The sequence below is a fragment of the Puma concolor genome, chromosome D2 (assembly GCF_028749965.1).
Source record: "Puma concolor isolate L17-30 chromosome D2, mPumCon1.1.hap2, whole genome shotgun sequence".
NCBI classification, from domain to species: domain Eukaryota; kingdom Metazoa; phylum Chordata; class Mammalia; order Carnivora; family Felidae; genus Puma; species Puma concolor.
In genome coordinates, this window is record NC_141677.1 from 79,368,529 (window position 1) to 79,381,526 (window position 12,998).

General features: G+C 39.4%; 1 protein-coding gene across 7 annotated transcripts in view; it reads left to right on the plus strand.

Annotated features, from left to right (window-relative positions):
- PLEKHA1 (pleckstrin homology domain containing A1) overlaps positions 1 to 12,998 on the plus strand; it is a 57,238-nt gene that overhangs the window by 14,129 nt on the left and 30,111 nt on the right. For 6 of the 7 annotated variants that reach the window (XR_015241899.1, XR_015241898.1, XM_086681080.1 and 3 more), the window contains exons 2-4: positions 2,522 to 2,682; positions 8,071 to 8,127; positions 10,555 to 10,600. Coding sequence is in view for 5 of the 7 variants with exons in the window: in XM_086681080.1 (XP_086537206.1) it covers positions 2,542 to 2,682; positions 8,071 to 8,127; positions 10,555 to 10,600 (244 nt within the window). In the remaining 2 variants the exon portion in view is untranslated. The remainder of the gene's footprint in view (positions 1 to 2,521; positions 2,683 to 8,070; positions 8,128 to 10,554; positions 10,601 to 12,998) is intronic. The other variant, XM_086681082.1, reaches the window with a different exon arrangement.

Sequence of the window (12,998 nt, forward strand, 5' to 3'; positions counted from 1 at the left end):
GCCTCTATGTTTGTTTTTTTTTAAGTTTTATACTTTCAGCTATCCTATATTTAGATTGTTAATCCATTTTGAGTTAATTTTCATATATAGTGTGAAGAGAGGTCCAGTTTCATTCTTTAGCATGCGGATATCCACTTGTCCCAGCACCATATTTTGAAGAGACTAGATCTTTCTTCATTTGCGTGATGTTGGCATCTTTGTTGAAAATTAGTCGACCATAGATGTGTGGGTTTATCTGGGCTTTCGGTTTTATTCCTTTATGGGCACCTGGGTGGAGCAGTTGGTTAAGTGTCCGACTCTTGAGCGTGGCTCAGGTCATGATCTCACAGTTTGTGAGTTCGAGCCCCACGTTGGGTTCTGCACTGCTGGTGCGGAGCCTGCTTGGAATTCTGTCTCTTCCTCTCTCTGCCCTTCCCTAGCTTGTGCGTGCGTTCCTCGCTCTCTCTCTCTCTCTCTCTCTCTCAAAAAAAAAATAAAAACTTAAACAGTTTTATTCCTTTGGTATATGTCTGTCCTCATGGCAGTACCACACAAGCGGATAGTTTTTATCTATGGGATACAGGCAAACCTAGGAGATGCTGTGGGTTAGGCCCCAGACTACCACGATAAGGCAACTATCGCAATAAAGCAAGTCCAATGAAAAATTTGGTTTTCCAGTGCATATGAAAGTTATGTTCACACTATACTGTAGTCTCTTCAGTGGGCAATAATATTACATCTAAGGAAAACAACGTATATACCCTAATTTAAAACTACTTTATTGCTAAGAAAATGCTAACCATCACCTGAGCTTTTAGTGCGTCATAATCACTCATCACCATGACAAATATAGTAATAATGAAAAAGTTTGCAATAGTGTGAGAATCACCCAGATGTGACACAGAGACACAAAGTGAGTGAACAGATGCTGTTGGAAAAAATGGTACCAGTAGACTCTCTTGATGTAAGGGTTGCCACAAAACTTCATCTGTCAAGAACACAGTAACTGTTCGTGCAGTAAAGGGAAGGGAAGCACAATAAAATGAGGTATGCCTGTACATTAGTGTATTAATATTTCAAGTTTTGATTACATTTTAGAAATTTTTTAAAGGTTGGATAAGTTCATTAAAGAAATTATCTCCTCTAAGTGCCAGATTTATAACAACACACATATGCAAACTTAGTGGATACTTTTGTTTAAAAAGTTTTGGTGTGTCTTAACCATTTCTCTGGCTGCGTACAGAATAATGATTTAGATATGCAGTCTATTATTAGGATGTGTTCTAATTGAATTTTGACTATGGGTTAAACTTACCTTGAGCCTTTAAATGAGGAGCTAGTTACATAAATAAATTCAACCCGCCAGAAGGTGTTGGCGCTGGCTGTAGAAGAACTAGAACAGGAGCAGTTCAGATGTGCATCCATTAGGAAAAGGAGTCATATCTATAGTTTCTAGAGGAAAAAAATGGCTGGGAACTCTGCTTTTTACTGGAGTCATGGTTTTTAAGTTTAATCCCTACAACCAAAATTTTAGTACCTGAAGAATCAGAATATGATATGCCTCTGAAGTCTCTTTTAATGTATAACTTCTCTCTTCCCCTCTTTTTTCCCCAGGGTAATTTATTTACTAAAGAAACTGAGTTGTTCTGTTGTTTCCCACAGTCTGGCTTTTGCTGATTGAATCCCTATGGGCAGGCAGTGTAATACATTCCTCTGCAGTCTTTATTTCCTGTAAATTGGTAGTTTGACATGATAGAAACTTTTTTGTTACATGTTCACTTCATAGGTGATGTTTGTGGCTTTCATCAGGAAGTACATAAATACCTGCTTATCTCCCTTTTTATGATATTAACTAATTTTACTTTGATTCATTTTAGTTTTGGCAATTTGAAGGGTTTGAGAGACAGGGTGGTGTAAGATGTTAAGATTTAAGCTCTAGAGCCCAAGAATCTGGGTTCGTGTTTTGATTTCTTATCTACTGGTTCTCTAATCTTGGAAAGTGACTTTCCCTTATGAGCATCAAGTTTCTTATCTGTGAAATGGGGATGATGATGCCTGTTCATGAGGTCGTTTTGAGCGTTCAGTGAGAAAATGCGTGAAAAAGAACCTTGCACAGAGCCTAGCATATAGTCAGTGGCCAATAAATGTTACCTATTCTGTGACTTTAAAAATATTCTAAACTAATCTGAAAGGTTATAAGTGAAATTTATAAGTGAGGAGATTAAGTTTGGATAGCTGTTTTTTGGGGAGTTTTTTGTTTTTGCTTCACCTGTGTTTATTAAGGGAAAAAAGGAAGTCAGTTATTCAGCTGAGGTGACTCGCTCTCCTTTGCTCCCATCAATGTGTATAGTTGCATTTAGTAACCATTCATAATAAGCTTAATTTCAAAAGTGATTTTTGCCCATGCTTCCTAAGGCTTCACATTATCTGGCCCTCACTTAGTTTTGGAAAACAGGCTCTTTCTTGAACAGACTGTACCATAGCACATTTTATGCATGAAGTCCACCAAGAAATACTCACTGTTAATGTTTTTATTTTGCAGTGTAATGTTCAGGCTCAGAAATGCCTTATGTGGATCGTCAGAATCGCATTTGTGGTTTTCTAGACATTGAGGAAAATGAAAACAGTGGGAAATTTCTTCGAAGGTACTTCATACTGGATACCAGAGAAGATAGTTTTGTATGGTACATGGATAATCCACAGGTTTGTAAAATCCAAACGGTCACCTTTTTTCCAAAACTCACAAGAGTTTTAATTATTCAAGTATTTAACATACCATCTGGTGTGAGGATTTGTCCTACTAAATAAACAATATATGTTTAGATTTATTTCTACTGGCTGCGTTCTTTCTGTCTGCACCCTCAACTCCTGCTATCGTATTTGAATTTCAGAAGATGAAACTAAGTTTATTTAATAAAAATTTATGCATGCATATCTGGGGTTCCCCCCCCCCCCCCTTGGGAGAGAAATGCTGTCTCTGGTAGAAAATACATAAATCGTTTAAATTTAAGAGACTTTCTCTAGAGACTACTGTCTTTTGTTTCTTTGGTAAAGAAACTACATCACCTAGTTGACACTTCCCGTGGGTAGTCCTTTCATCCTGCAGGGTCAGATTTGAGTGTCAGTAAGTGTCATGCCATTCAGGAACTGAAATGCACTTTGATTTTATTGTTGCCTTTCAGATCATTGGGGAAATGTCATAAACTAAAACTTAGAATCCCCATTTTAAGATCTGTAAAAGACCTTGGACTGGAGAGTATCTGTCGAGTAGTTTGTAAATTTTCTCTACCTGTGAAACTCTTCATTCAAATTGGGGTGGATGTTGCAAGGAGTCCCTAGCAGACGTCTAAGCTGGTTTGGTCTGGTGGGTGAGAGACTCTTAGAGTCGAGGGAGGAGCGGGGACTGGTGGGAGGTTCCATTCTGTTCCACAGAGAAGGAACTAGATCTCCTGACAGCCAAGCTAGTATTCTTTACCAGTGTGTACTTATTTTAGGTTAGACAAAATACTTATTTATTTGTATTTGTTTATTTAGAAGTCAAGTTGTAAGAGACTTGAGTATAAATTTAACCTCCTCTTTAATGTAGGAAAACTGTCTATCCCTAATCTTCACTTTAGCTGTTGTTCGTATTACACATTATCAAAAAGTACTTACTGTATTTGAGACACTTCAATTATTATTTGCTCTGTGAGCCAAAATCTGTCTCCTTGTATTTGCTACCCATTAAACCTACTCTGTCCTCTGATTCTCTATAAACTTTAGTCCTTTTATTCAGACACAGCCCTTGAAATTTTGGAGGGTAATTTGTATTTTAATTCAGTGTAGATTATTTGAGTGCTGACTTTCAGACTTTTTTCCCTAGGAGTGGTCTACGCTCTATCCTTATTCTTAATCGAGTTTATTGATTCTGTTTTACTCTCTTATCTCTGGGTGTAACCACCTTTCTTGGGTGATAGTAACCTGGCTATACAACTGTATGATTAATACCTTTATTTACTTGTCCAGAGTCAGTGGGAGAAGGAACAGGTCAGCAGAAATCAGAAGTTCATGTTTGCCTTTTTTTTTTTAACATCAGATTTCTCCCCTTTATGACCCCATCTTTTTATCTGTGGCATAATCCCCTCCCAAACTCTCTTTCGCAAAGAGGAAAGTAACTTCGTTCCCCTTGACTCCCTCTAATTACTAGTTTCCAGGGAACGGTTCTCCTCTCCCTTATGAGCCGTTGCACAGTCTGCCTGTGCTCTTCCTGGTTTGTCTCTCTGCGAGATCTGATGGACCGATATGTATGGTTTCTCCTGAATTGTATTTAAAGCTCCTTGATTATTCTTCTTCCTTCATATATAATGGATTCTCCTCCTCAGAATTCCTCCTTTCATCAGCACTTCCCACTTCAAGCTAGAAGAAGGTGGGCACAAAATGGACTATGTTTATTACGCCTAAGGAAACATGAACTTGGAATTCAGAGTTAAGGTCTTCACGGAAGTAGTAGCATTCGGAATTGACCCAGAAGGGTGGGTACGATTTCGGCCAAGAGATGGAGAAGTGGGTCTTCCCACTCTTAGTGCTCTAACAATAGCATGGACAAAGAAATCCAAACAAGGAAGCCTGTGGTGTATGTGGAGAATAGGTCACTTTGGCTATAGCAGGCAGGGTGTATGTTGAAGTCTGCACTCAGCTAGGTCTTTTGTTGTTGTTGTTGTTGTTAAGTTTGTTTGTTTGTTTAAGTAATATCTACACCCAGCATGGGCTCGAGCTCACAACCCTGAGATCAAGAGCTGCATGCTCTTCTGACTGAGCCAGCCTGGCGCCCCACATGAACTCTTTTAAAGCCAAATTTCCATGATGTAATTAACACATTTTTTAAAAATTGAATGTAGTGCAGAATTTTAAATCTGTTTTTATATTCAGTTCTTAATAATTTTAACTCTTCATTCTGATGAGAATCTTTTACCATCTTGACTCTGCAACCAGTGGATTAGCCATCAATATAATAGCTTGGTGTCACTTTATTTAAAAAAAAATTTTTTTTTTAATGTGTATTTATTTTAGAGACAGAGAAACAGAGCACAAGCGGGGTCAGGGCAGAGAGAGGGAGACACAGAATCTGAAACAGGCTCCAGGCTCTGAGCTGTCAGCGTAGAGCCCAAAGCGGGGCTTGAACTCACAAACCATGAGCTCATGACCTGAGCCAAATTCGGACACTCAGCCGACTGAGCCACCCAGGCGCCCATCTTGGTGTCATTTTTAAATGTATTAAGACTTGTATCTCCTCATGAAAACTTTAGTAAGATGTCTTGCTAAGGTTATTACGTTAGGTTGAGCCATGTGAAATGGCCAATATACCACCGTTTTAATCTATTAAAAAATGACAGTTTCATAGGATTCAATCTAGTTGCCTACGTTATGGTGCCGTAGATTATAACGATCATAAGCCCTGATAATGAAAGAAAATCCGTTTTAGTCACCTGTCCTTAGGGAACCATTCCTCCTCCGTTTTCCTTTCTTTACCACTAACTATTGGTTTAAAAATCCATTCTAGTGTATCACTAGGGATCAGTTTGGAGCTTTCTGTGTTTTGTCGAGGGCATGGGTATGGTGGAGAATTAAATAATTGAGTAGCTGTCTCAGGAAGTGACTTTGAAGAAACTTGAAAAAGATATTTTGGCAAAAGGAGTGCAGAAACTCATAAGGACGAATGGCTTACTTTCCTTTTTATCTTAAATGTCATGAGTTGATTATTTCTTGTTCACTGTCAAGTACAGATTTTGAAACCTACTTTTATGTAGTTGAACATGGCAGTAATCGTACCAATCCATAGAAACTAGGTATTTTGAATATTCGTTATCTCCAACTACTTATATTTCTCTATACTGTGCCAGTGTTCAGTCTGTGATCCTTTATGTCATGTGGCCATGACATAGTGCTCATTTCTCTTCTTCATACAGAGGCTTAGAACCGTATTCAGTTAGTTAAAATAATACGTTTTTGGAGGACTTAACAGAAAAATAACAATTTTGAATGAAGGGTAGCAGTGTTTGAAAAAAATCACATTGACAGGAGTTAGGAGGTCTTGAAGACATTTTAACATTTCATTTCCTTATCCAAAATTTAAAAAAAAAGCACACACACACAAAGCAACCTGTAATCTTAATAAAACATTTTGTATAAGAACAACCATTTACATTTCTACCTTAACAATTATAATTTTATATACATATTTATTTATGGTTTATACTTAGAAGCTCGAACATAGTATACGGTTTAAAGCAAAACATAATGCAGTTTACATAGGAGTGAATGTCTGAGAAGACCTGTCCCTGTCAACAATAACCAGTTTATATTTGGGAGTCTTGAGGCTTTCGTGTGATTGTCTCCAGGAAGCTCATAGAGAGGTTCAAGAGAAGTACCTCCTAATCGTTCATGAGAACAAAGCCAAAGGTTTTCTTTTCTTTTTTTTTTTTAATGTTTATTTATTTAAAAAAAAAATTTTTTTTTTTAAAGTTTATTTATTTTTGGGACAGAGAGAGACAGAGCATGAATGGGGGAGGGGCAGAGAGAGAGGGAGACACACAGAATCAGAAGCAGGCTCCAGGCTCTGAGCCATCAGCCCAGAGCCTGACGCGGGGCTCGAACTCACGGACCGCGAGATCGTGACCTGAGCTGAAGTCGGACGCTTAACCGACTGAGCCACCCAGGCGCCCCATTGTTTATTTATTTTTGAGAGAGACCGAGCACGAGCAGGGGAGGGGCAGAGAGAAAGGGAGACACAGAAGCCAAAGCCAGCTCCAGGCTCTGAGCTGTCAGCAAAGAGCCTGATGTGGGCCTTGAACCCACAAGCCGTGAGATCATGACCTGAGCTGAAGTCAGACGCTTAGCCAACAGAGCCACCCAGGCGCCCCAAAAGTTTTCTTTTTAATATACATTCTTATAAAGTCAGTAAAGAAGTTGATCTTGGTTAATCTACAGTGGAGGAAACTTTCAAAGTGAAGACTGTTTTAATTTTACTTTTAAAATCTATCAGAGTTTTCCTTTATTTTCTTTATTAATTTTTTCCAGGTTCTTTACCTGGTGTTCCTGCCTCCTTCTTCCCCCTCTTTCACCCGTCCCCTTTATTATATTACAGGATATGTTAAAGCACAATTTCGACTACAGAACTGCTCACAAGCCTTCTTTAACGGTTTCAAATTCTTTAACGGTATAAATTCTTTGCCACTTTTTTATTTAGGTCTTTTTTACTTAGGTTAGATTCTTGGTTCAAGTTCCCAAACTGGTGTTTTCTACTACAACCCTGTATGATCCCATATTATGTGTAGCTTCTGGCCGCCCTCATCTGCCTGCTGTAGTTCCTCTGCTTTCTCTGCCTGGAATATTCTCTCTTCTGTTTGCATTTCACATATTTCCTTATTTAAAGACCAACCTAAATGCTGTTCATGTTTCCACAGAGTCCTTCCTGCCAGTCTTTCCCAGACATGATTCTCTCTTCTTAATTCTTTACCCCTAGCCCTTTCAGGACCCAAACCCTGCCTCAAACTTGTTAGGGAAGAACAAAAATATAGTGAACATGTCAGTATATACACTCCTGACATATGGCTTAAAGAGTATCAGTTAATAATTATTTTAAAAAATGGAATCAATATAAATAAAGGACGGTATAATACTAATATGTTTAAATGGAAGAAAATCAAACTTTTGGGGATATATTTGATTAATAATTTTTAATAGAACAAAGTAACATGTGTAGTATTGAAATCTCTTACAATTGTATTTACGTCTCAAGTATTTTTTCCCATTGCCTTCAGGAACAAAGTCTGATCTTGTTTATGGCTTTTAAAGCTCATGAAAAAGAAAGTGAGTTTAGCTGCAATGATAAAACTAGCCTTTTAGTTATGGAATGTGTTACGGTGGAACCAAGTAGAATTTGGTTTTGTTATCCATGCCGTCAACTTGATTTGTAAATACTTGAACTGAAAAAGTTGATTTGTAAAGTGGAATATTAAAAAATATTTCTTAACTGCTTTTAGTATGTGTAGAACATTATAACATAAATTAATAATGCTGGATACTAATTATATATTAATGATTTGTTTCCAGAACTTACCTTCTGGATCATCACGTGTGGGAGCCATTAAACTTACCTACATTTCAAAGGTAGTTTTTCTATATCGTTTCTCAGTCATGCATGAATTAGAATTGCTTGGGATATGAGCGTGAATGAGGGGCGGTTTCCTTTCCTGTGTCATTTAGTGATGATGTTCGGGGTCATATCATGAGGAAGATGGTACCTGGCCACTATGTGTAGGAAGGTCTTTGGTAAAATTAGGCAAAATATGGAGTTAACTTGTAAGATGTGGCCAATTGCAGAAGTTAACATTAATCTTTACGATTAGGTATATGAATATCAGAAGGAGAATAAACAGTTAATGATTAAGTTCTGTCTTTGGGAAATCTGGAGTTTTGTTTTTTTAAGTTTATTTATTTTGAGAGAGAAAGTGCAAGTCAGGGAGGGTCAGAGAGAGAGGGAGAGAGAGAATCCCAAGCAGGCTTTGCACACTGTCAGTGCAGGGCCCAGCATGGGGCTGGAACCCATGAACCGTGAGAAGTCGGACGCTTAACCAACTGAGCCCCCCAGGCTTCTCCCCTGGAGAAGGTTTTTTCTAAGTCCGTATTGTATTTATTTAAACTGTTTTCCAGCTTTTAATCCCCTTACCTCTGACTTTTTATTTCTTTATGTTTTATTTTGAAGAAAGTAAGAACCATCTGCATGATAAAAGAATGATTTTTCCCTCATTTCACTTTGTCTCTACTAATTTCTGTTTTCTCATTTGTCGATTTTTCTGGAATTTTTGCAATACTATTTTTCTCTTCAAAAATTGAGATTTGGTATTTTCAGGTATTTTTTTTCCCTTTATTATATTGGGGTGGGAACTGAGATAGAGATGTCGAGGAGCTAGGCCTATGGGGTTTTTATACAAAGTAATGTGCGTCGATGGCTCAAGATAGAAGGTGTGAAAAGTAGATTAAGTAATATGCACGTGTATACTATTATGCATATATTGGGATTTGTTAGCAGAGGTCTTCAAGAGAAGACCAGTTTACAAGTGTGCTTATAAAGGTAGACATTCATAGATAAAGTACTTCATTATCAGGATCACAGCAGAGCTGTTCATTCTCACTGACCAAAAAAAAAAAAAAAAAAGAAAAAAAAATCAGCCCTTGGACGACAAAGATTACATATTGAAAGGGAAACCTTTTTTTTTATTATTATTATTTATTTAATTAAAACCATATTATTTAATCTGCAGAAGACAAATATTGTTTAAGTATACCTTAAGTGTCCCTGTAAATCAAAACATTTAATAAGTGTTTCAGGGTAGCTCGCAGCTTCAATTCTAGAGTGCTTGTTATTAGGAAGCATAGCGTGTCTTCGTAAAGTAAGTGTTAGAGCCCTGGTCTGCCGGCCGGCCGGTAGGGTATCGCGCTGTAATGTGAGTTTGTTGCCAAGCGCTTTTGCCTCTCCGGGAGGTGATGAGGAAAAGGCAGTTGAGATCGCCCACATGCTCCTATCTTTTCAATCGTTTGTTGCCTGGTCTTTTCAAAAATGAAGCACTGACTGAGCAAGTGGCCCTGACTGACCAGCTGCTTCCTGAATCTTCCTCGGCTCCTCTTTTAAAATATAACCTTTTCTGTGCAGCCCTGTTGACTTTCATCTCTGTCCCGAAGTTTCACTTGTACAGTTTGTACTCTGCTTTAGACATGCCTCTTTTTTTCCAGAATTTATTCTTGGAACAAATTCCAGTGTGACTCAGAGCTGTGAATTTGTAGTTGGGATCAGTCAGGAGCCCCAGACTTAGAATTCCTTTTGAAGGTACAAAACAGACGCTACAATTACATGTTCTGACACCGGCACTAGGGTCGTAATAGTCAGGAATAGGCTTCCGAGAGGGCTACGTTATTTGAGGGAATAACAGTAATCAGGTGCCAGTTGCTTCCCTTCTGAAAGGAACCACGTGCTGCGTTTAGCAAAGGGACCCCGCGATCCCAGGGTATTCTGCTGCACACGAGGGCATCCGGTGCCGTTTTGGGTTCCTCATTGCAGATTAATGCCTTTTGGATTTTTGGACGTTGTTAAATACACAATCTCCCCCTTGCCCACCATCATTTTCTCTTCAGGTTCACAGCTAATTTAGAAATACGCAATCTGGGAAGAATTCAGAGTTTCTGTAGTGTGTTCCGAGGGTATTTTGAAACTTATGTTATACTACAAAATGTCCCATGTGTTACATAAAACTTAAGGGTTTACTTTCAACTTCTTCACATTTCCTTAGAATAAATGCAAGTTTGTTCAAAGAGAACAGGGAAGTATCGTTTGTTTTGAACATCTTACAGTTGGGACCCATGTTCTGTGTTCAATTTGCAGTTCTTTTTCAGTAGCCTTTAAAGTGTAATTTCAGGCCTGAGTGCTAAATGTGTGTGTGGGATTACTGGGAGATCGTACTTGTGGGAGTTGGTGCAGCATTTAAGGTTGGTTACAGTCACATATGAAGAAGTCAGTGACTCGTCTCTCTGTTTTGTTAGGTTAGCGATGCAACTAAGCTAAGGCCAAAGGCTGAGTTCTGTTTTGGTAAGTAGCCATATTTTATATGTTAATTGATTTAAGTTTGGCCAACATAATTACATCATAATTGTAAAAGGAAACAGTCCTGGAAAACCATATGACACAAACCTGTGGGTTAATGGATTATTCTGAGGCAAATTCCCTTGAAGCCACCATCCAGGTGAAGAAATAAAACTTCTCGCCTACCCTCGAAGCCTCTTTCCTGTGTCCATCCCGGTCACGGCCGCCTCCCTCGGCCCACATATAGTCCTTATCTGGGCGTTTATAGCGATGACCGCCAGAGAGATTTCAGGTAATTTCTAACTTTCTACCTTGTATTATTCTATATTACATGCATTTATAAATAACGGAAAGGATTTGGTCTTCCGCTCGTGGGTCGTGAGAAGTGTACAGCTTGGGGGTAGAGGTAGTTGAGGGTGTCTGATTCACTTGTTCGGCAAACATTTAGTGTCTAGTGTGTGCACACTGTGCTTGGCACTGGGCCGTAAGAGTATTAAAAGGCGGTTGTCGCCCTTAAGAATCTCACAGGCTGCTTGTCTCTCAGACACCGGACCTGGTGAGATCCTTGCATTTCTTACAGTCAGTGCATGACGGAGTGTACAATCTATTAAAGAAACACAAAGGAAGAGCTTCACATCCTTACTGGGGATCCTTACCAGGGAGAGCCACACTGGGTGAAGAGGCACTTGAGTTGGTGGCCAGCTCAACCTTGGTCATCCTCCAGCGTTTGGAAGAGAAGGGGGAGGGATCACAGGACCAGAGGCACGCGGGAGAGAAGAGCGAGGTGTGTGCGGACATCTGAAAACTCAGGGAGGCTGGCAGGAACGGTGAGAGACCAAAAAGTAAAAGGCCAGGCAGAAGTCCGGGCGTAACACGTGTACAAGTGGTATATGTGTATGTATGTGTGGGAACGAGAGGTGAGAAACTAGCATCTAGCAAGCTGACATAGGTAAAGGATGTGCTTTGTATGGACAGGAGAGTTTTGATACAGGCAGATTGGCTCAGTGGCTTCCGAACTACTCTCCTTATCTAAGGGCCCGCATCTGGGTCGTGGCAGTGGGAGAGGGGGGACAGACAACACTGGAAGGAAATGTGCAGGGCCTTGGTGACTGGATGTGTGGGAAGAGAGAGCTATCAGGCAGGTTCGCTTCAAGTAAAGAAATGAGGACCTGAGAGCTGGATTGGGTAAAGTGTTTGATAAGGAGTTTGAAGTGGTGAGGAAACATCCAAATGGAAATGTTCCGGTGACGTAATTGAAGATGGATGGAGCTTGAAGATCAAGAATGGAGAAATTTGGAACTTGTGAAAATAGTTGGGTGGTAGTTGAAGCCGGGAGAGTTGATGTGCTCTCAGAGTCTGTCAAGGGACACCAGTGATGGAAAGGACAAAATTCAGAGTGGCCAACTGGCATCAAAAAGGACCATTTTACATTAACGTAAAATACTTCTTGAGGTAGAAATGATATCAGCGTTCTTTGTTCTCTTTTTTTTTTTAAGGTTTTTTTTTTTTTTTTTTTTTTTAATTTATTTCTGAGACAGAGAGAGACAGAGCATGAGCAGGGGAGTGACAGAGAGAGGGAGACACAGAATCCAAAGCAGGCTTCAGGCTCTGAGCTGTCAGCACACAGCCCAACGCGGGGCTCAAACTCACGGACTGTGAGATCATGACCTGAGCTAAAGTCGGACGCTTCACTGACTGAGCCACTCAGGCGCCCCTGTTCTCTTTTGCTTGAAAAGGGTGGGTTTCTTCTTTAGGCATTGTGTTGGGGATAACATCTGATGGCAGTCATATACATCCAGTAAGCGACTAGGGTGTGGGCAGGATGTAATGCAGCTGTTCAGAGAATCCTCTATAAGGCTTTTATCACCTCTAAGAAACCAAAAGAAAAATTTATGTGCTTATTACAAATTTATAAACAGGAAAATGCTTCAGAGCCTTGTGAGTGAAAAGCTAATGGGGGCAACAGAGAACTTTGTTTTAGAATGTATAATGCATATTCTCTTGACGAGTCTTTTTAATGTAAAACCTCAAACCTACAGCTTGAAGGAATAGTAGTATATAGTAACATACATAACATTCAGTCATTGGAGTATGTAGAATGGGTGATTTTAGTTGGAGTCAGAGATTAAGGTTATTTGTTGGTCTGTCAGTAGTTTGTTAGTCCATACTATAGAGGGCATAGAGAAGAGATTCATAAAATGCTTGTCTTCAGAGAGGGCGGCACAGATTCCTAAAATGGAACTACAACTTCCATTCAGAATGGCAACATAAAGATTCTTCCACCTTTATTTTATCTCCCGATTGTTCAAAAACAAGTGAGAACAAGAAACACTCAAACCATCGTTGCAGACGTCTGTAACCCACAGTGTATACAGGTGGGAAGTGGATGGGGGGAATGGAAAAT